Source organism: Heloderma suspectum, chromosome 5 (assembly GCF_057233095.1).
Source record: "Heloderma suspectum isolate Gila_16-S chromosome 5, 16-S_ref, whole genome shotgun sequence".
Lineage (NCBI taxonomy): Eukaryota > Metazoa > Chordata > Lepidosauria > Squamata > Helodermatidae > Heloderma > Heloderma suspectum.
This window is the reverse complement of record NC_139462.1, coordinates 15,442,112-15,465,769: the sequence shown is the minus strand read 5'-3', so window position 1 is coordinate 15,465,769 and position 23,658 is coordinate 15,442,112. Positions and strand designations below refer to the sequence as shown.

Here is a 23,658-nt window from a genome sequence, read left to right as displayed (position 1 = left end):
TTTCCACCACCCTTTTAAGCTTCTCCTACTGTGGAGGTGGATCTCAGCTTTCCTCCTATATGAACATCTATTCCTTCTCTATAGCCCCCTTTTATCTGCACCTTTTATCTGCTCCATGTGCCCATTTCGCTGGACCCACCCCCTTTCCCTCAACCATTGATAATTTGGTAGTTTCCTGGCTTTTGTGCAGTTTTTACCCTATTCTAAAAGGTTGAAATTCCTCTCCTAAGGCTTCATCATGGTCAGGAAGAGCTTTAAGCTAAAATAAACTGGGTGGGTTTTTTTGTATTTTTGTCCTTCCCCCTTTGCCTTTGGACCTGCCCACCACTGCAACACGGCCCATCTTCAAAATGGAGTGAGGCCTTTGGGCTGAAACATCCCTGCCCTAGAGCCAAATGCCACCTTGCCCCTCTTAGTCCCCCCATGAAGTGATTCCTTCTGCAGTAAATACAGATTTGATACGCAGAATTCTTTCCAGCAGTGGAGGCTGGTGGCTCCAATGTCAGTGGGGTTTCAATCAGAATCAGTTGGAACTCTAAAGGAGCTATCCAAGGTGTAAAGCACCTTGGATAGTTCTTTCAGATTTCTGACTGAAACCTGGAGCGGATGCATTGCCCCACTGAAATCGGAGCCACAAGCCTCCACTGCTTTCCCATCTTCATCTTGCGTGTCCTCCCAACCACGCAGTTGTGTTAGGCCCCTTCAGTCCCCGTTACAGAATAACATATCTGCTCAAGACTGCTTTCGTCCTTGTGTTGTTAGTATGGACATGCAAAAACAGAAATGTCTGGGGAGAGACACAATGAGTGCTTTGAAAGTCATGTGTACATTGATGTCAAGAGAGATGTCATGGCAGCAGTGGTTGGAAGGGTTTTCCTGGCTGTGTGTTTGTGTCTTTGGAAGGCTACGTTCAACATTAAACAAAAGAAAACTAAAGCACAAACCTAATAAAAATAAAAACTACAAAGCTACAATGAAGCATTACTGTAGTAGTGATAAAACAACCCTGGACAGCAGTAGACTACAGTTCAGAGCCTTTGAGATATTTTTTAAGATATGTATTTTTATTTGCAAAAGGCATAAGTAGATGACCCCACCCCAGGAGAGACTATAGCCAAGGACTGGCATACCCCCAAAGAAGGTCTTGCTCCATGCCCTAGCCAAACACATCTCATTTACAGATGGCCCCAGAGCAGAGCCTCCCCAGCTGATCTCAAGACATGGAGGAAGATTCATATGGAAGAAGGCATTTTCTGAGATTGTTCCCACTGGACTGATGGGAAAGTCTGAGTTGCCACAATGAGTCTATGGCAGAGGCTGGATTCTGCAACCTATGCATCCCAAATCTTAGCACATTTCTATATCCGCTGGACTCACAGGGGCTGTAAGATATTTGTATTCCTTAGGAGAGGATCTCAATGTCAAGAGCTGGACCATTCTCAAATACTGTTCCTGCTGGCCCCTGTCTTTTGTTCCAGGCTGTGTCATGTTGTGTGTCATGCTCCATATTTCCTGCACATCTTCTCTTAGGGCGAGTATTTAATGTAGCACCAACAGTATCTGAATGTGGTATATAGATCATGGGTGGGGAATCTCAGGCCCCGGGGGCCAGATTTGGCCCTCTTGGGGGTACCAATCTGGCCCTCTTTAGTTTCCCAGATGATCACACCCCCTTCTCTTGGCCCTACCCCATTTCTCCCACTCACTCATGGTTAGGGGTTGTTGTGCAGTCCCCCTCCCACCCCACACAGACACACACATTGTGAAAGAATGAAATGCTTCTCCCGAGGCCTAGTTGCTGGCAGTGACAGCTTTTAGCTACAATAGGTTGGTATTTATTTATTTTTTTGTATTTTTGATCTCACATCGTCTTTCTTTGGCTCCACACCTTTTCACCTCCCACTGCTGCGGCCCCCAGGAACTTCTCTCACTGACAGAAGCTCCCCACCCCTGATACAAATGAAGAAGACTGGGCTGGAGTGGAAAAGTCAAGGATTTGACATATGAGTAGCAGGGATGTGGCCAGGCAGAGGATTTAGATAACTACTTCAGTGTGTGTCTAGATTCTGGACTTAAACATAAATTTACCCAAGTGGGACTTGCATTGAACTATCTGGACACGCTCAGTGGCAGTGCAGCTAAAAGCAAGGGGAGGCTGAGACCAAATCTAGTGAGCTACTGTGGACTGTGTAGACTTGGGGTCTCCCATGGGCTGCCTGTGGGCATCAGGATGACCATGGACACTGGCTTTGGTGGCTGACATTATTTCTGCCCCTCCTGATTTTTATTTTATTTCTTAAGATGCTTTTTAAATTATTTTTTTTAAACTGCTGCATTTTTTTTTCCATGCTGCAAAGCAAAGTGCAGCCTTCCAGTGCCATCAATATTTGGGTTCAAAAGAGTATTTTTCTGTTTTGGAGCTCAGCCCCTTGCCTCTACCTTGTACTTAGGTTCTTGGGCAAGCTACTTTTTTTAATGGACCTACTACTTTGCCTTCTGGGAAATGGGTGTTTTGTGACCAGCCATGCCCACCATAGTAGGCATCTTATGAGTGGGCAAGTCCCCCATGGAAGCCATTTTGTGAGCGCACCCCTGCCACACTAAAAATTCAAAATATGAATGAATATGACTTGTATAGATCTGGAACTATATGTCTCAGATTGCAAGAAATCTCTGAAAGACTGAAATCTTGGAAAGGGCCAAGAATGCATTAAATACATAGTTCATAAATGAATAAATACACGTTATAGCCTGCAGCTGGCTGTGCTCACCTCCCACAGTACACAAGATCTGGCTTTCAGCACATGTTCTGCAATATTTTTATAACTTTGTTGTTGTTGTTGTTGTTCAGTCGTTCAGTCGTGTCCGACTCTTCGTGACCCCATGGACCATAGCACGCCAGGCCTTCCTGTCCTGCGCTCTCTCCCGGAGCGTGCTCAAGTTCATATTCATTGCATCCGTGATGCTATCTAGCCATCTCATCCTCTGCCGTCCCCTTCTCCTTTTGCCTTCAGTCTTTCCCAGCATCAGGGTCTTTTCCAGGGAGTTTTCTCTTCGCATTAGGTGGCCAAAATATTGGAGCTTCAGCTTCAGTATCTGTCCTTCCAATGAGCAGGCAGGGTTGATTTCCTTTAGGATGGACTGATTTGACCTCCTTGCAGTCTAGGGGACTCGTAAGAGTCTTCTCCAGCACCACAGTTGGAAAGCATCAATTCTTCGGCGCTCAGCCTTCCTTATAGTCCAGTTCTCACAGCCATACATTACTACTGGGAAAACCATAGCTTTGGTTAGATGGACCTTTGTCGGCAAGGTGATGTCTCTGCTTCTTACTATGCTGTCTAGCTTTGCCATAGCTTTCCTCCCAAGGAGCAAGCGTCTTTTAATTTCATGGCTACAGTCACTGTCTGCGGTGATCTTGGAGCCCAAGAAAGTAAAATCTGTCACTGCTTCCATTTCTTCCCCTTCCAAATGCCAGGAAGTGATGGGGCCAGATGCCATGATCTTCGTTTTTTTAATGTTGAGTTTCAAACCAGCTTTTGCACTCTCCACTTTCACCCTCAACAAGAGGCTCTTTAGATCCTCTTCGCTTTCTGCCATTAGGGTGGTATCGTCTGCATATCGGAGGTTGTTGATAATTCTCCCAGCAATCTTAATTCCGACCTCTGATTCATCCAACCCGGCATTTCTCATGATGTACTCTGCATATAAGTTAAATAAGCGGGGTGACAATATGCAGCCTTGTCATACTCCTTTCCCAATTTTGAACCAATCGGTTGTTCCATGTCTGGTTCTGACTGTTGCTTCTTGACCCTCGTACAGGTTTCTCAGGAGACAGGTAAGGTGGTCTGGTACTCCCATCACTTTCAGAATTTGCCACAGTTTGTTGTGATCCACACAATCAAAGGCTTTAGCGTAGTCAATGAAGCAGAAATAGACGTTTTTCTGGAATTCTCTTGCTTTCTCCATGATGCAGCGAATGTTGGCGATTTGATCTCTAGTTCCTCTGCCTCTTCGAAACCCAGCTTGTACTTCTGGTAGTTCTTGGTTCGCATACTGCTGAAGCCTAGCTTGTAGGATTTTGAGCATCACCTTGCTGACATGTGAAATGAGCGCAATGGTGCGGTAGTTTGAACACTCTTTGTCGTTGCCCTTCTTTGGAATTGGAATGTAAACTGACCTTTTCCAGTCTTGTGGCCACTGTTGATTGTTCCAGATTTGTTGACATATTGAATGCAGCACTTTAACAGCATCATCTTTTAGGATTTTAAATAGCTCGGCTGGAATACTGTCATCTCCGCTAGCTTTGTTGTTACTAATGCTTCCTAAGGCCCACTTGACTTCACTCTCGAGGATGTCCGGCTCAAGTTCAGTGAGCGCACTATCATGGCTATCAGGGACATTCAGATCTTTCCTGTAGAGTTCTTCTGTGTATTCTTGCCACCTCTTCTTAATCTCATCTGCTTCTGTTAGGTCCCTGCCTTCTTTGTCCTTTATCATGCCCGTCTTTGCACAAAACGTTCCCTTGAGATCTCCAATTTTCTTGAAGAGATCTCTAGTCTTTCCCATTCTGTTGTTTTCCTTGATTTCTTTGCATTGTTCATTTAAGAAGGCCTTCTTGTCTCTCCTTGCTATTCTCTGGAACTCTGCATTCAGTTGGGTATATCTTCCCCTTTCTCCCTTGCTTTTCGCTTCCCTTCTTTCGTGAGCTACTTGTAAAGCCTCATCAGACAGCCACTTGGCTTTCTTGCATTTCTTTTTCTTTGGGATGGATTTCGTTGCTGCCTCCTGAACAATGTTACGGACCTCCGTCCATAGTTCCTCAGGCACTCTGTCTATCAGGTCTAATCCCTGAAATCTATTCCTCACCTCCACTGTATATTCATCAGGGATATGATTTAGGTCATACCTGAACGGTTTAGTGGTTTTCCCGACGTTCTTCAATTTAAGCCAAAATTTTGCAAGAAGCAGCTCATGATCTGAGCCACAGTCAGCTCCAGGTCTTGTTTTGACTGACTGTATGGAGCTTCTCCATCTTTGGCTGCAAAGGACATAATCAATCTGATTTCGATATTGACCATCTGGTGACGTCCATGTGTAGAGTCGCCTCTTGTGCTGTTGGAAAAGAGTGTTTGCTATGATCAGCATGTTCTCTTGGCAAAACTCTATTAGCTTTTGTCCTGCTTCATTTTGTACACCAAGGCCATGCCTGCCTGTTATCCCGGTGATTTCTTGACTTCCTACTTTAGCATTCCAATCCCCTATGATGAAGAGGACATCTTTTTTGGGTGTTAGTTCTAGAAGGTGTTGTAGGTCTTCATAGAACCGATCAACCTCAGCTTCTTTGGCATCAGTGGTTGGGGCATAGACTTGAATTACTGTGATGTTGAATGGTTTGCCTTGGATTCGTACTGAGATCATTCTATCATTTTTAAGATTGTACCCCAGTACTGCTTTTCCCACCTTTTTGTTGACTATGAGTGCTACTCCATTTCTTCTAAGGGATTCTTGCCCACAATAGTAGATATGATGGTCACCTGAATTAAATTCGCCCATGCCTGTCCATTTGAGTTCGCTGATTCCCAAGATGTCGATGTTCAATCTTGCCATCTCATGTTTGACCACCTCCAGCTTACCTTGATTCATTGATCTGACATTCCAGGTTCCTAAACAATATTGTTCTTTACAGCATCGGATTTTCTTTTCACCACCAGACACATCCACAGCTGAGTGTCCTTTCGGGTTTGGCCCAGCCACTTCACTCTTTCTGGCGCTACTTGGAAATACCCTCTGCTCTTCCCCAGTAGCATATTGGACACCTTCCGACCTGAGGGGCTCATCTTCCGGCGTCATCTCTTTTAGCCTTGTGATACGTTCCATGGGGTTTTCTTGGCAAGAATACTGGAGTGGGTTGCCATTTCCTTCTCCAGTGGACCACATTTTGTCAGAACTCTCTGCCATGACCTGTCCGTCTTGGGTGGCCCTGCACGGCATAGCTTATGGCTTCACTGAGTTACGCAAGCCCCTTCGCCACAACAAGGCAGTGATCCATGAAGGGGTCTATACCCCTTAGTATAAAACAATTGTTTGGAAACAGAGAATTTAATCATTTATTTATAATGATTACTTATTTAAACTAGAAGTTGTTAAAAATGCATCAAGAACTCAGCAGTAAACAATAAGGCTTATTGTTGGACAGAACAAGGGAATTTTATTCATTTGAGTGTAATTCAGGTTATTCTTTCTAAGTAGCTAAATAATGCATTATAAAAATAATGAGAGTAGAGAGAAGAACAGAAGGGAAGGGTGTGTGAAAGAAAAGACGTCTCTCCAGGTGACAGTTAAAAAGAGCAAGCAGATAAGTTATTAGCACACTGTTTGAAGAGTTACAAAATGGAATATGTTTTTGTTCACTGATGTGCATATTGGCTATGAATAATGGTCAGAAGCCATCTTTTTTTCCAAACACTCAGATAGCTGTATTCTGAGTGCTAATGTCCGAAAGTGGCCCATTTCTCAACACAAATTACAGTCCAAAGAAAGCTTGCAACGTTTTGTCCAACCTGTATGCCATTGGTTGCAGAGTCACCTATAGTTAGTTACCAAATGTTCTACAAGGAAGTTTTGGAGACCTATTCATTGGGTATAGGTGTTCAGAACAAGAGTTAAACAGATTACATTTAGAAACTTAAATAACACCTAGAACATGTTTGCAGTGGGAATAATGGCTATTCTCACACATCGCTGGGGTGGCAAGGGTCAGATGTGCCCTCCAAAGCAATTTTATTTTGCCCCTGATAGCCACCATATCTTAATCAGGCTGTGGTAAATTTCTGTGTATTGCTCAGACTAGATGCAATCACCATAATAAGAAACTGATTTTCAGCGTAATAAGATTTTTATTTTAAAGAATATGTGCATCATACAACTGAATTCATGATTCTTTATCGGATTGGTTCAGTTGAAGCTTTTCTGTGTTAAAGAGTGAACTAGGGTGAAAATACATGATATTGTATTTATTTTTGTTTATTTATTTATTTATTTATTACATTTATATCCTGCCTTTTTTCCTCCTTAAGGAACCCAAGGCAGCAGACATAATCTTCCTCCACTCCATTTTATCCTCACAACAACCCTGTGAGGTAGGATGGGCTGAGAGTCTGTGACTGGTCCAAAGTCACCCAGTGAACTTCCATGGCTGAGTGGGGACTCCCTGACTCCTGACTCCCAGTCCAACACTCTAACCACTATACCACATTGGCTCTCTCTTTTTTTTTTTAAGGTGAGGCATTCTGAATGTGACACTATAGACCATGTATTGCATCTATAATTGTGCAAATTAGGAATACATAAATTCAAACAACCAAAGTGCACAGACACCTACTTGTGACACACTTCTGGCCATTTGGACTGGAGAATGGAATGGCCTCAAGGGTGCAGAAAAAACAAAGCCTCGTGGAACCTTAAAGTCAACAAGTCAACACAGCACAACCCTGTGTATGTTTACTTAGAAGTAAATCCCGCTGTATTCAACGTGGTTTACTCCCAAGTAAATGTGCGTAGGATTGCAGCTGAACAGATTTATTGTGGCAGAAGCTGTCATGGGCTGGAACATTTCGGGAGGACTAGACAAGAAAGCTTATGCCATAAAGAATGTTAGTCTTTAAGGTGCCATAATACTCCTTTGCCTTTTTGTTGTAAAAGGTTAACATGGCTACCACTTAAGAATACAGAAGCCATTTGTGGATTATTTATTTATTCATTCATTCATTCATTTCATTTCTATACCGCCCAATAGCCAAAGCTCTCTGGGCGGTTCACAAAAATTAAAACCAAACAACACACAATAAAACAATTTAAAATATATAGAACATTAAAACCACATTAGGCTTGGTAAAACTTGTTTGTTGAATAAATTTAAATAGTACAGACTTGGTCCTGTAAAATATGCAATCTGCTTCATGTGCACCTTTTTCATTCTGTGGGAGCAGCTCAGGAGCAAAACCCTAATGACAAGGGGGCTTTTGTACTCCCAGTGAGATAACGGCATCTAGCTGATTGGCGAGACTGAATCTTACAGTAAATAGAATGCTATCATTCAGAGGGTTGTGATATATCTTGCAGCCGTGGGCTGATTCCCAGAGGTTGGTTTCCATATCTGCACAGGCATGAAAAACAGTTGTGTGAATAGGCTACCAAATCAACAGACAAAATCCCAGAAACCATAGCTGAATTCTTAGTTTCCTGGATTGTCTATGAGAATGTTGTAGGGATGATCCACTTGCACCAGGCCCATTTTCTTTCTTCTCCCTGAAGCTTACAAATGTGCACAGTGCGATTTTCACAAGTACATGCCTGCAGGAAGCTGGCGAATTTGGCACCTGAATTGTCTCTTATCGATGTACGGATGCATGTTGTTCTCTGTGGTGTGCTAATATGAGTGTCCGAATGCCTTTCTGTCTTAACTTTCTTGCTTATGCAGTTGCTTTAGCTCTCCTCTTCCTCCTTCTTAACTCTGCTGTCTTCCACCTCCTCTTCCTTACTGTTGCTGCTGCTCCTGACTTCTGCTGTACCTGCTGCTTGCAACACTAAAGCCCGCAGCCCGCTTGAGAGTTCTGTGCCTTGCCTAGCAACCCGCACAATGGATCATGAAATCCGGGTGCAGCGCAGCCCCAGCGTGGGATGGCTAAGTAAGTGGATGGTGAAGGGGGGTGGGTGGAGTGTGGGAGCAGATTTCCCCGGAAACCGTGCTTGAAGGTGTGTACACGTGCCTACTTGTGTGTGTTGGGGTGGTGTTATTCTGGTGATCAACATGTAAAAAACAGCTACAGAGAAGTTAAAATTCTCAGATTCATCTTTGAACATGGAAACTGCCCCCATTCATATCAGGAACTTGGGGTTTGAATCAGAAACCACAGAGTCTGAGGCTGGGACTGAGTACCTAAAAGGTGGTCACACAGAAAAGGGCTGTTCTCCTGCTCTCCATCGTCCAGGACTGTAGGATGTGAAATAATGGGCTACAGTTACAGGAAGGCAGATTTTTGTTGAACAGCAGGAGAAACTTCCTAACGGTCAGAGCAGTCAGACAATGGAACCAACTGTCTGGGGAGGTGGTGGGCTCTCTGTCACTGGAGGTATTCAAGCAGAGGCTGGACAGCCATCTGTCAGGGATGCTTTAAACTAGATTCCTGCACTGAGCAGGGGGTTGGACTCGATGGCCGAAATGGCCCCTTCCCACTCTTATGATTCTTTTACTCTAAGCCTAGTGACTGTGTGGATTCAGGCCTCCACGTTGCAGAGTGCCCCTTTAATAGGCAGCAGTATAGATACCTGAAGCTCTGCCTGGTCAAAAGAACACAAGTTTCTGGCTGCTACTTGCCAGTCTCCAGCCCACAGCTTCCCCACCGTCCAGCTCAAGCCATTGACCTCACGGACCTAGAAGTGGAGTTCGGGTATGGCTACCCTGAGCCCTAGACCAGTTCAGTGCAGGTTGGTTGCAAAGTTGTGATGCAGGGATTGCTTTCTTTTCCATTTTGCTGCTGCATTGAACTCACTGGCCTTGCTTGCATACCAGTTATCTACTGCTGGTGGTGGCTTATCACATGTGAAACATATTACAACTCTCATTTGTCCTCATGACAACCTGTGACAACTACATCCTGTGTAGTGAGGATGATACCTCATGATTTGTTAAGTCTCTACCCACTCATGTCTGAATGGGGATTTGTACCAGAGTGCTTCATGAACATGGAGTTATGAAGCAATAGGTGCTGTAAGCACCTTGAAAACAATGCAGTGATTACTCGAAGCCAACATGGATTTGTCAAGAACAAATCCTGCTAGACTAATCTGATCTCATTTTTTAATCAAGTAACCTCCCTTGTGGACCGTGGGAATGCTGTAGACATAATATACCTTGACTTCAGCAAAGCTTTTGACAAAGTGCCCCATGATATCCTGATGAGCAAACTAGCTCAAAGCGGGCTAGATGAAACAACGATCAGGTGGATCCACAGTTGGGTACAGAATCGGACTCAAAGAGTGCTTATGAATGGGACCTTCTCAAACTGCGGAGAGGTACCGAGTGGGGTACTGCAGGGCTCAGTCCTGGGCCCAGTGCTCTTCAACATTTGTATTAATGACTTGGAGGAGGAGGTGCAGGGAATGCTGATCAAATTTGCAGATGACACAAAATTGGGCGGGATAGCTAATACCTTGGAAGACAGAAACAAAATTCAAAGTGATCTTGATAGACTGGAGTGCTGGGCAGAAAACAACAGAATGACATTTAATAGAGATAAATGCCAAGTTCTGCATCTAGGAAAAAGAAACCAAATGCACAATTACAAGATGGGGGATACGTGGCTCAACAACACTGCAAGCGAGAAGGATCTTGGAATTGCTGTAGATCACCAGCTGAATATGAGCCAATATTGTGATGTGGCTGCAAAACAGGCAAATGCTATTTTGGGCTGCATTCATAGAAGCATAGCTTCCAAATCCCAGGAAGTACTAGTTCCCCTCTACTCAGCACTGGTTAGGCCTCATCTGGAGTACTGTGTCCAGTTCTGGGCACCACATTTTAAGAAGGATGCAGACAAACTGGAGAGGGTTCAGAGGAGGGCAACAAAGATGATCAGGGGACTGGAAACAAAGCCCTATGAAGAGAAACTGAAAGAACTGGGCATGTTTACCCTTGGGAAGAGAAGACTGAGGGGAGATAGGATAGCGCTCTTCAAGTCCTTGAATGGTTGTCAGAGAGAGGAATCTCTTCTCGATCATGCCAGAGTGCAGGACACGGAATAATGGGCTCAAGTTACAGGAAGCCAGATTCTGGCTGAACATCAGGAAAAACTTCCTGACTGTTAGAGCAATACAACAGTGGAACCAATTCCCTAGGGAGGTGGTGGGCTGTCCCACACTGGAGGCCTTCAAGTTGAGGCTGGACAGCCACCTGTCAGGGATGCTCTGCTTGGATTTCTGCATTGAGCAGGGGGTTGGACTCAATGGTCTTGTAGGCCCCTTCCAACCCTACTATTCTATGATTCTATGATTCTGTGAACATGGAGTGTTGGAGTGTTCCAACCGAACATGGAGTCATTGCATACTGGCTGTACTTGCTTATGTCATTTACGTATTCTTTATGTGAGTTACAAGCAGAAGTTTGCTGAAGGTGTGGGGCATCCCTCACCCCAGATTATTATGGATCCTAACCAATTCAGGGAAATTTTGTTTACTCTTCTGGTGATCCTAAACTTATAGCTTAATCAGTGTGCTGCTGTTTGTACCATTGACAATTGGTAGGGGGAGCAAATCTTTCTTCTTTCTAACATCTTGTTGTTTCAGGTATAAATAAAAGCTCAGGTTGATCCTTCCTTTCTGCAAGTTCTTCAACCAGCCCCCCTTAGTAAGGCCTCTGAAAACAACACCTTTAGCTAAAGGAATGGTATGGAAGCAGTCACTAAATGCTGTGGTAGCCAGAGCTAGTTGTTGGCTTAAGAACTAGCAGTGCCTTTCTTGCCAGTTGCCATTTTGTAATGTCCGTGAAGTCTCTCAACTAGCCAGCTAGCCAGAGCTTAGGGTGAATGGCATCCAGCCAAAAAACCCACACTTTTAAGGGCCAATCTTACACATGTTTAGACATAAAAAAATCCGGCATTCCCCAGTCAGCCATGGTAAGCAAACCTTAATTAGTTTGTTTACCATCTGCAGAATTAGCATAGGTTGGAGGATTTCATTAATGAAGGACAAAAGGTTTCTTCTCCCCACTGGTTGCCATCCAGTGGCCCAGAACATGCTACATTCTATAGTGTTAAGTACAGCTGTTATTAATTTGGGCAGTTCATCTAGAGTTCTAGAACATTTCCAGGAAAGTAATCATGCTTTTTACAGTTACCTTGTCCACTGTCTGACTTGATGGAGGCAGGGGTGGGGGGCGTTTATATGTCAGGGCATCATTCAGGAATGTTTTACAAGCTATGATTTCCTGGCTGGCTAAATCAGGGCAGTGCTTCTTGGTGCCCCCCCAAAACAAGTCAAGTCAACCATGAATTTATAAGCAGCCCTGCTGGATCAAAACAAGGGTCCATTTAGTCCTGCGTCCAATTACCTACAGTGGCCAATGAAATGTCTCTGGGAAGTCCAGAAGCAGGAAATGAAGGCAGTAGCACTGCTCTCAATGGCCTGTGGAGGATAACGGATGTTGAAGGTGCCATATAAACTTATTCCGCAGTAGCTCAGTGAGAATACTTGCTTTAGCTTATAGGGATAATCTTCTACCTTAGATTGGTTTGACTATTATAGTAATATTTTATCTTATATTTTATCTTATATTAGGCTTTCAAATTCCCTCCATATAAATCAGCAAACTGCCTTGGTCAAGTATTACTGTGACCTGGGCCTCTGTGTCCTCTTTAGTACTTTGCAAAAGATGCTTTAACGGGGTATTGATCTTATACTTACAGGCAGCCCAGCCATGACACATAGAAACTTGACTTCCTGCAGTTTGAATGACATCTCTGACAAACCTGACAAAGAGCAGGTAAGCTTGGAGTTCCTGGTCAGCATCCCTTTGTGATGATGTGCGAGAACGTGTGACGGTGCTTAAGAGGAGATGAGAGCTTGAGGATGGGGGGAGGGAGGCATGAGCAGTTGGCTGGTTGCCACTTTTAAGAACTGGTCATTTTAAAAAGCTGTTGTGTTATTGCCAGTGATGAGACAGGGGCTCCTGACATGGTGGATGAGCACTGTTCCTAAGAGATCTGCCAGCTGTTTCAATTGCCAATTCATAATTTCTGCAGGATTCCTCTATTCTGTCAATGGACCAGAACAAGCCTGTCCAAAGTTTTTACCGTTAGAGAACTCTAAATTCAGCCAAGGTTTTCCCCTGCCTTTCACATAAATTTGGTGTCACAGTTCTTCACTCACTCGTTCACTCAGTCAGTCACCCTCCGCCTCACCCTACCTGCATTTAAGGTTCATAACTATCAGTCACTTTTCAGTTGCACCCTGATCTGAAACAAGGCACATGAGCAAAGCTTAAGTAAAGGCGAGCAAGATTAATCAAATGATTTAAAAGTCTTGAGTTGACTGAATTTAAAGCTTCCACTTGTCTTGGGAATCTCTTTCAGGTGTCAGGCTAGCTGCGGACAACTTTCAGGTTGTTGTTTTTTTCCTTTGCATTTTTTAGAGGTCCTGCCATGTGTATGTTCTTGAAACATTTTATCTCTCTGTCTCACCTGTGTGGTACCTCACAATGAGTTAGGTTTTCTCCAAATGTGCCACCAGCAATCAAGCATTATCCTCCATGCCCAGTAGCCCTCTTTCTCCTCCAGCCCCTTGGAATTGGCCATTAGAAAAATCTGGCATCAGGAAAACGGAGGACGGTGGGATTTCTCCTCCATTGTCAGCCTGCAGCATATTTAAGAGTGGCTTCTGGCTGCTGTCTCTCCTCAAAACATGAGAGAGGGATGTGGGGAATGGGAGACACAAAATAGCAACAGTCTTACCCCAGTAAGGGGCACTGCTTCTGATTCTTAAAAGCTGCAGTAATTCTGATGTTTGTTTGCGATTCTGGGGGCTACTGGGTAAATTTCTTTGCTGGAACAGATAAGCATCAGCTACACCTATTGCGAAGGTTTGGTGAAGCAATTACAGTTGGCTAAAATATTGGGTGGGATCCCCTTGGGTCAGTGTTGTGCCATCTGTATCCACTATTACAGGGGTGTAGAACCTCAGGTCGGGGGCCAGATCTGGCCCTCCTAGGGCCACAGCTGGGCTTTCCCAGCCTGGGCTTTCCTCTGGTGCTGAAAAGACAGTAATCTTGTGGAGAGAGACAAAAAGAGATTTGTGCCCATTGAAAGAATAACCGTAGAAAATGGAATGCTAGATAGTCTATGGTCACTCAGGCAGTCTTGCACCAAGCTAACTGCTTGGGTGGATGCATGACTGCAGACAGAATTTCATTGCCTACGAGCAGAATACAGATGTTCCAAAGGCCACAGGGAAAATGTTGGCACGTCAAATTATCTCGGAATCAAGGAGATGAACTCTTGAGGCTGAAAACTGGTGGAGTCTGGTGGCTCTGTGAATCCATTCTGGATTTCGGTCAAAACCAGCCAGAACTCTAAAGGAGCTGTCAAAAGTGCTGGACCCTATCTCCAAAATAGGTTCAACACCCTGGTTAATGCATATAGAGTTCTGGCTGGCTCTGATCTGAAACCTGAAGCGGCTTCACTGCCCCACTGACATTGGAGCCACCAGCCTCCACTGGTGAAAACCGAAGATGCATCACATCAGCCGTATGGGGCAGACATAACAAACAAACTTAAGTGTTATGCGAAAACACACTTATAGATCCAGTAAGCATAATGTTTAGACTGAAGCTAAATGTCAGAATGGGTAGCAATGTTTCTGTATCCTCAACCTGAGTGAATGCTTCCCTGTCGTTTACTGATGGCCATTGAGCCAAAGTCAGTCAATCAGTTCTTAGTAGGTTGAAGTACTGCACAGGGTTGTGTGTGTCCCATAAATACAACACAGAAATCACCAGCAGACATGAAAATGCTGAGCCTTCGGATTCTGCCTTACACCAGAAAGGGCTTGTGCGATATGCTTGCTTTAGCAATCGATATGTGCAGCAAGGGATAATTCATTATTTAGTGACATCTTGAGGAGGACGAGAAGGCTTTTGTGTTTCCCTTGACAGCTGAGTGGCTAGCTGTCATCATTTTGCTATGCTTCCTACAAGTCTGACAATCATCAAGGCTGTGTTTTGAAATGCCATGCTGTTTAGGAAGCAAATGCGAAAAAAGTTTGGCAGAACACCCAGATTTGACATTCGGGTGTTGAATGCAGAATTTTTTAATTTGCATTGGAATGTTTAAATGTACTTCAGATTTGAAACTTGTGTTGTTGGGCCACTTCCTTGCTGTTCTGAATTTGGCAGGGATCACTTTTAAAGCTGTCAGCTGTTGCTGTTTCCCGCCTCCCAGCTGAGCAGAGCAGAGCAAGCTGCTCCAGCTGGTCCAGGGACTACAGAAGCAAGCAAGCTCCCAGAGAGCGAGTGACCACAGCGAGCAGATAGGGGGAGCAAGCAGGAGTTGGCCGGGGGAGTTCGGCAGGGGATGCCAAGAGGGAGGCCCCTAACATTTTTTTTCTTTTTTAACAAACTCCCCCCCCCCCATTTATTTGTCTTGTAACAGACACTTCCATACCAGTGGGACTCTGCTTTTAACCTCTACTGAGTAGAGGAGCAGGCACAGGCTAGTCTAGAACAATCACAAAGCTAGACACAAAAAGGGAAAAGACGGCTGTGGAGGGACAAGACTCTCCACTGGTGGTGACCTGCAAGGTGTGTGCAATGTTTGTTTTCTTGCCTGAGAACAATGTGGCCTACACTTGCAACAAGTGCAAGTTGATCACGCTGCTGGAAGAAAAAGTAAGTGGACTGGAGCGGTGACTGTCGACCCTCCAGGGAATAAGAGAACACGAAGAGTTCTTGGACAGAATGGGCGAACTACAGCAGCAAAGGGAAGACCAGAAGCTTGAAGAGCAACAGCAAGAGGAGGCAGAAGTGGGAAATGCTGAGGTGAAGAAAAATGGAGTAGAGGATACTCCTTGGAAAAGGGTGACAGTTAGGAGAAGAAGAACTAGACGCCACTCTGCACCAGTGGAAGCAGTGGAGCTGTGGAACTGATTCCAGGTACTTGCGGATGAGACTGGAGGACAGCCTGCAGAGGAAGAATCACAGGGGAACCTGCATGAGAGCGAGCAAGAGGCTGAAGGTCAGTCAAACAGAGGCGATGAAACCCAGGCCTACAACAAGAAGAAGAGAAGAGTGGTAGTAGTGGGAGACTCCTTGCTGCGTGGGATCGAGACCCAAGTATGTCGCGAAGACCCGTGTACTCGCCAGGTATGTTGTCTCCCGGGAGGACGGATTAGAGACGTGACTGAAAGGTTGCCTGCACTCATCAAGCCCACTGACAGGTATCCCTTTCTTCTCATCCATGTGGGAACAAATGATACCGCCCAGCGGAGTTACGAAGAAGTCACGTCAGACTTTGAAGCTTTGGGAAGGAAACTCAAGAACTTGGGGGCCCAGATAGTATTCTCATCCATCCTTCCAGTAGTTAGAAGAGGGCTAGAAAGGGAACGAAAAATACTCCGGGTGAATGACTGGCTATGAAGGTGGTGCCGACGAGAGAGATTTGGATTCTGGGACCACGGGCTATACTTCCTGGAAGATGGGCTGTTGGCTAGGGACAGGTTGCACCTCACAAAGGCTGGGAAGAATGTGTTTGGCCACAGTATGAAGAACTTCAACAGGAGGGCTATAAACTGAATCCTATGGGGAAGGGAGATGTAAAGTTGGGGGTAACAATGGACGTAGGCTCATGCACTGCAACGGAGAGAACAGCTCTAATAGCGCCCAATAATAGTCTTCAGACACATGTAGGAAGAAAGCCAGACTATGAAGCACATGGTCTTCGATGTCTATATGCTAATGCTCAGAGTATGGGAAACAAACAGAACGAACTTGAACTCTTAATACAAGAGGGAAATTATGACTTGATAGATATAACTGAGACTTGGTGGGATGACTCTCATGACTGGAATACAGCAATTGCAGGATATAACTTGTTCAAAAAGAACAGGAGGAACAGAAAGGGAGGTGGGGTTGCACTGCATGTGAAAAATACATATCTCTGCACATAAATACAGGAGGAGGAGCTTGGTAGCCCCATTGAGAGCATCTGGGTGAAAATAAATGGAGCAAAGAATAAAAGGAACCTGGTGGTCGGAGTCTACTACCGGCCACCCAATCAAAGAGAAGACAAGGATGAAACTTTTGAGAAGCAAATAGCCAATGTTTTAAGGAAGCATGATGTAGTAGTAATGGGGGAATTCAATTTCCCCGATATTTGTTGGGAGACAAATTCTGCAAAACATGGCCCCTCCAGGAAATTCCTGACTTTTGTGGCGGATAACTTCCTCCTACAGAAAGCAGAGGAAGGAACTAGAGGATTGGCTATCCTTGACTTGATCCTAACCAACAGAGATGACTTAGTGGATAAAGTAGCAGTTACAGGAACTCTGGGGGAAAGTGACCACGTTGTACTTGAGTTCTGAGTTCTAAGGGAAGCAAAAGCAGAGTGTAGTCAAATGTGTACCCTGGATTTTAGGAAAGCTGATTTTAATAAACTCAGAACAATGATCAGTAAGGTCTCATGGCAAGCGACGCTAACGAGAAAAGGAGTCCAAGATGGGTGGGAGCTTTTAAAAAAGGAAATTCTCAAGGCACAATTACAAACAATTCCAACAAGAAGAAAAGGTGGAAGACAACAGAACAAGCCAATGTGGCTTCACAAAAAGCTTAGAGATGACCTGAAAACAAAAAAGGACACATATAGGAAGTGGAAAGAAGGCCAAGTAACAAAGGAAGAGTACAGGCAGGTGGCACAGAATTGCAGGGATGGCGTCAGGAAGGCTAAAACTGAGAATGAGCTGAGGTTAGCGAGGGATGCTAAAAACAACAAAAAGGCTTTCTTCAGCTACATGCGTAGTAAAAGGCAGAGGAAAGAAATGGTTGTTCAGCTATTAAATAAGGATGGCATAACAATAACAGATGACAAAGAAAAGGCAGAGGTGCTCAATTCCTACTTTGGCTCAGTCTTCTCCCAAAAGAGGGTCTATGACCCCCCTGGCAAAGGTGAAGTACAGGCTGAAGGGGCAGGATTGCAGCTTGAGATCGATAGGCATATGGTCAAGGAACACCTAATTCCTTTGAATGAGTTCAAATCTCCAGGGCCAGATGAACTGCATCCTAGAGTAATAAAGGGACAGGCAGAAGAACTCTCAGAACCTCTGTCTATTCTCTTTGAGAAATCATGGAGGACGGGGGAAGTGCCAGATGACTGGAGGAGGGCTAATGTTGTCCCTATCTTCAAAAAGGGTAAAAAGGAGGAACCTGGGAACTACAGACCAGTCAGTCTGACATCAATCCCTGGGAAAATTCTGGAGCAGATGATCAAGCAATCCATCTGTAAGCACCTTGAAAACAATGCAGTGATTACGCGAAGCCAACATCGATTTCTCAAGAACAAGTCCTGCCAGACGAATCTGATCTCATTTTTTGATCAAGTAACGGACACGACTTCACGACTGAACAACAACAACAACAACAACCTCCCTTGTGGACTGTGGGAATGCTGTAGACATAATATACCTTGACTTCAGCAAAGCTTTCGACAAAGTGCCCCATGATATCCTGATGAGCAAACTAGCTCAAAGTGCGCTAGATGGAACAACGATCCAGCGGATCCATAGTTGGCTACAGAATTGGACTCAAAGAGTGCTTATGAATGGGACCTTCTCAAACTGGGGAGAGGTAACGAGTGAGGTACCGCAGGGCTCAGTCCTGGGCCCAGTGCTCTTCAACATTTGTATTAATGACTTGGAGGAGAAGGTGCAGGGAATGCAGATCAGATTTGCAGATGACACAAAATGCACAGTTCCAAATGGAGATACGTGGCTCAACAACACTACAAGCAAGAAGGATCTTGGAATTGTTGTCGATCACCAGCTGAATATGAGCCAACAATGTGATGTGGCTGCAAAAAAGGCCAATGCTCTTTTGGGCTGCATTCATAGAAGCATAGCTTCCAAATCCCAGGAAGTATTAGTTTCCCTCTACTCAGCACTGGTTAGGCCTCATCTGGAGTACTGTGTCCAGTTCTGGGCACCACGCGTTAAGAAGGATGCAGACAAACTGGAGAGGGTTCAGAGGAGGGCAACAAAGTGATCAGGGGACTGGAAACAAAGCCCTATGAAGAGAGACTGAAATAACTGGGCATGTTTCGCCTTGAGGAGAGAAGACTGAGGGGAAATATGATAGCGCTCTTCAAGTCCTTGAAAGGTTGTCAGAGAGAGGAAGGCCAGGATCTCTTCTCGATCATGCCAGAGTGCAGGACACGGAATAATGGGCTCAAGTTACAGGAAGCCAGATTCTGGCTGAACATCAGGAAAAACTTCCTAACTGTTAGAGCAATACAACAATAGAACCAATGACCTAGGGAGGTGGTGGGCTCTCCCACGCTGGAGGCATTCAAGACGAGGCTGGACAGCCATCTGTCAGGGATGCTCTGCTTGGATTTCTGCATTGAGCAGGGGATTGGACTCGATGGCCTTGTAGGCCCCTTCCAACCCTACTAATCTATGATTCTATGAACTGTCAATATGCAGTGGATTTGAGTATTTGGCAAATACTGCCATCACATCTCAAATATCGTATCAGCTTTTGCCCAAGCTAGTGTCAATGGCTATGCTGGCTGGGGATGATGGCAGTTGTAGTCCTATCCTAGCAGTTCAGCACACCAGGTTGTGTGTGTTGGGCAACAGGTTGGGGAAGGCTGATATATGCTAATAGTGAACTCATTCTCTAAGTGCCTGTCCTTACGTAACTAAAATGAGACCATCCATGCACAAGACAGAGGTATCAGCAGGCTTGGGGGAACCCCATGTTTTACAGTAGTAACACAAAAACTTTAGAAAAAGGTCTTCACGGGAGACCCTCCCTCCCCCCAAAACACCCAAATAAGGATTGCACATGTTAACTGGGCATAAAATGCTGACTGACTATGAGGTGCGAGGTATGGAAAATTGGTGTTTGGTGGGGGAGTGGGAGTGAAATGGAGTATCTTGGAAAAGAGCATGGCTGGCTGGCTGGCTGGCTGGAACCATGAAGAGGAGCAGTCCACATGTAACATTTTGTTGCAGGCCCCATTTGCCAGATATTAAATATTACTGCCAGAGCAGTACCGAATATGAAATAGGATTGCATGGCAGCTATTGAATGCTGAATACCCTGATGTGGGAACTGTTGAATGATGTCAACTATCACATAAGATAAATAGAGGGGCTGCTAACATACATCAGCTTCTTGGCCATCAGCCAGTCCACCCACAATATTTATGACTGTCAACCAAACAGCATGGACATCGAGGGCAAAATTCACCTAGTTGAACCACTTTAAATCCCATTGGTGCCAAAGGGAGAGAGTTGGGCCCATGTTTTACTCTCCCATGTGAATAAATGGGAAATATGCTTAACTTTATTAATTAATCAATTGATTTATTCATTCAGTTTGTCAGTTGCCTATAGCCAAAGCTCTCAGAGTAATATATGTAAGTAGTACATAAACTTGGACTGGGCTGTGCTCTTATTTCCCATCTGATGTAGCAGTGCTGTTCTGCTCAGTAACAGTAGTCCTGTCCAGGCATTCTTTCTGGTTTCACTGAACATGTGAGGAGAGGCTATTGCATCCATTGTCCTGTATGCATGAAGGGTGAGAACCTGAACAGGAAGACCTCCTCTATCTGTGGAGGCTCCCCACATGACCCTGATTTTCCTGGGGGGGGGGGTGATGCTTGAGTGCTTCTCTCCTCATGCATGTATGCAGTGAAACCAGTAAGAAGAATGTCTGAACAGGACTTATACCATTATACCCTTCTTAATGGTATAAGAAGGGCTTATACCATTAATCACTGAGCTTGCTGTCCTTGCATGTGTGTACAGAGAAGCAAACAAATCCATTAATTTCTCAGAAATCCATTAATATACACTCCTTGTCTCTAAGCTAATGATTCTAGTCCAGCAGTTTGTTCACACAGTGGTCAACCAGCTGTTGATGGGAAGCCCACAAGCAAGACATGGGTTCCCCAGCAACTGGTGTACATAGGCTCGCTGCCTCTGATACTGGAGATAGCATGTAGCCATTTGTATAGTAGTACAAAAGACAATTGGCATGCAACCATGTTCAGGACATATGAAACAATGGGAGAAGTTATTTATATCTGTGGTTTCAATAGGGTTATTCCTTTGGTGACTTAAATTGCTAATTTACATCTCCCTAATTAAATCAATCTACTCTGTCCATCATGTTTTCCATTTATGAGTTGAGCCACTTTGCTCATGTTTAGTAAATAGATGGTGTTCCCGCTGCTTTTAGCGGACCTGTGATTCTAGTGGAAACTGCCTGCAAGTATGTGGTATTAAAGTATGTGGACTCAGTTACACAATATAATAAGTAAGAACATTACTGTCAGCAGTGTAGTAAGACAGTAACCAAGATTTGAGTTAATCTGTGTTCTAGCAGGGCCTTATTAAGCCAAAAAAAAGAAAAAGAAAAAAAGCACCCAGAGTAATCTGAAATTGCTGGAGATGCAGAATAATGTCTGCTGGACTTCGTGTGCCCCCCGCCCCCGCTCCTTCCCCGGTTCTTTCTTTGCACTTTCAATCAGCAGTTGTTACTTTCAGTTGGATAGAATGTACCTTGCCATTCCTGGGTAACAAAGCACTTTTTGAACATGAACACGGTGCAATCCTATGCATGTTTAGACAGGAAAAAGTCCTACAGTTCTCAGCTGGGAATCGCTGGAAGTTGTAGGACTTTTTTTTCATCTCAACACACCTAGGATTACACCCTTAGTGTCTAGAAAACGCACCTCTTTAGAGGCGCTTTTACGGTGGAACTATGTGGTGGCCCTGCATCAATTCTCTTTCTCCCCTTCTGTAATCTTTAGCTCAACTCGCTCTGTATCCTTCTGTCATTATGACAGGCATCTCCGTGCCTTTACCGCCAGCCGCCCATGATGTAGAGCAGGAGGGCACACATCATAATGGTGTCAGGACATGGGATAAATGGAGACAGACATTACGGAAGAGTAGGGTAGGAGAGTAAGACATGGGGTTGCCATTTTCCATGGCAGCTGCATGTTTGTTATTTATTATTATGTTTATTATTATGCTTCTTTCTTCTGTGATGGAACCTCCAGTGGTGCCCATGCTGCTTTTCACCCCCTGCCCCCTTCAAAAAAAAAATTAAAGAAAAAACTGAAAAACATTAGGATGCCAGGTTTTCCTTCCTGTTCCTGGACCTGCCACTGATCAGCTATTCAGCAGGCAGGAAGAGAAAGCAAGGCAAAGGGGTAGAGGGGAGAGAAGGAGTGAGGCTAGAGGCTAGGAGTGGAGAGATCAGCAAGATAAAGGGGTGGGTGGGAGAGAAAGAGCAAGGCTAGGGGCTAGGAAGGGAGAGAAAGAAGATGGCTAGGGATGGGGAAGGGAGAGAAATAGCAAGGAAAGGGGTTGGGGGAGAGAAACAGTGAGGCTAGAGGCTGGGAGAGGAGAGAGAGAGAACAAAGGGGAAAGGTCTCTTGGATGGAAGAAGATAGGGTAGGCCAGGAAGCAACTCTTTCCATTTCTGCCTCCCTCCAAGCCTTTAGCCTTGCTATTCCTTTTCCCACCACCTCTTGACCAGCCAGGCCCCCATGACAGCCATTATGTGAGTAGCCACATCCTCCATGGGAGCCATTTTGTGGTGGTGCCCACAGCAGTTTCTCAAATTTCTAAATGTTCCCACAGGTCCCAAAAGGTTGGGGACCCCTAATGTATAGTGTTCCCAAGCAGTTTCCCATCTAGGCTCTGTAATAGGCTGGCCGCTTATGCGTTGCCAAAGAAGCATAGATAGTTAAATAGAGATAGAAATTTAGAAATAAATACTGTGATTTAAAGAGAAATATGATACATCTCACCCTGATGGGGAAGACTCTGACCAGGTGACCTGTGTGCCTGGTCCTCAGACTGCTGTCCAGGTACTAACTGTTGATGGGCAGCTTCAACACCCCTGCTGTACCTTCTTAAAATTCTTTGACTGTAAACCATACTGGGACTGGTCAGCCCTTTAAATAGAGGATGCCTTCCAATAGAGGACTGTCCTCTGACAGCCTTTCAAATAGGCCACCCTACTTCAGAAATTGTCATGTCTAGATTCACCTTTACATAGGATTTGCTCACTGGAGATCTGGCACCCGGGACAGAATACTTCTCTATGGAGAATTATCAGGCATTTCTATATATTTAGACTAGATGTTAAACACCACAATGGTTGCAAAATGGTTTGAGTTCCAGTTCACTGAATGCTGAATAACTTTACTCTTCTTCACCTGACCTTTATAAACTTACTGCATGATTCACAAAGAACTCAGAGTTCTTGTTGATTTCAGGCTATTGATTGTAAATGATAACTAATTACTGCCTGTAGGTAGATTTAAAAACAAACAAACCAGTTTTCTTCATCAGAATTTGGGCTAGAAGCTTATTCAAGGTTTCATTTGCCGTACTTGGAAATTGCTGATTGAACATGAAAAGGTGATCTATCTGATGATGATGAAAGGGGATATAGTATATGCAAGGCCGTTAAAGCTGCATGTTGGGCTAATAAGGCAGAACAACAGTGAAGGACTAGTTTAAAATAAGAAGCACAGGTCTCTTCTAGTTAACTCAGCAAAATACTTTTAAAACATGAAGAAAACTGGATATTAAAAAATCTACCTGTTACCAACACCCCACTGGAAATTTGCTCATAGGTTCCTAGCTTTTAGTTTTGAACTTCAGGTTACCAATATTTTATTGCAGAAAGGCTGGCTTGTGCAAGGCCAAGGAAGGTGAGGGTTAAGCATAACCTCAGGAGGGGGCAGAGGTAGAGCCTGGTGGAATCAGCTGTGTCAGTAGTGATGAGATGACAGAATCTGGAATCTGGAAGGTGATGGCAGGATCCGAAGCAGAATCTGGTGATGGTTCCTTGTGTCCAGGGGTCTACAAATT

The 23,658-nt window shown here is 44.6% G+C and overlaps 1 protein-coding gene across 7 annotated transcripts in view; it reads left to right on the top strand.

The window, feature by feature from the left end:
- SLC4A4 (solute carrier family 4 member 4) overlaps window positions 1–23,658 on the top strand; it is a 257,294-nt gene that overhangs the window by 138,563 nt on the left and 95,073 nt on the right. For all 7 annotated transcript variants that reach the window (XM_084855374.1, XM_084855373.1, XM_084855371.1 and 4 more), the window contains exon 7: window positions 12,462–12,538. In XM_084855374.1, coding sequence (XP_084711500.1) covers window positions 12,462–12,538 — 77 coding nt within the window. The remainder of the gene's footprint in view (window positions 1–12,461; window positions 12,539–23,658) is intronic.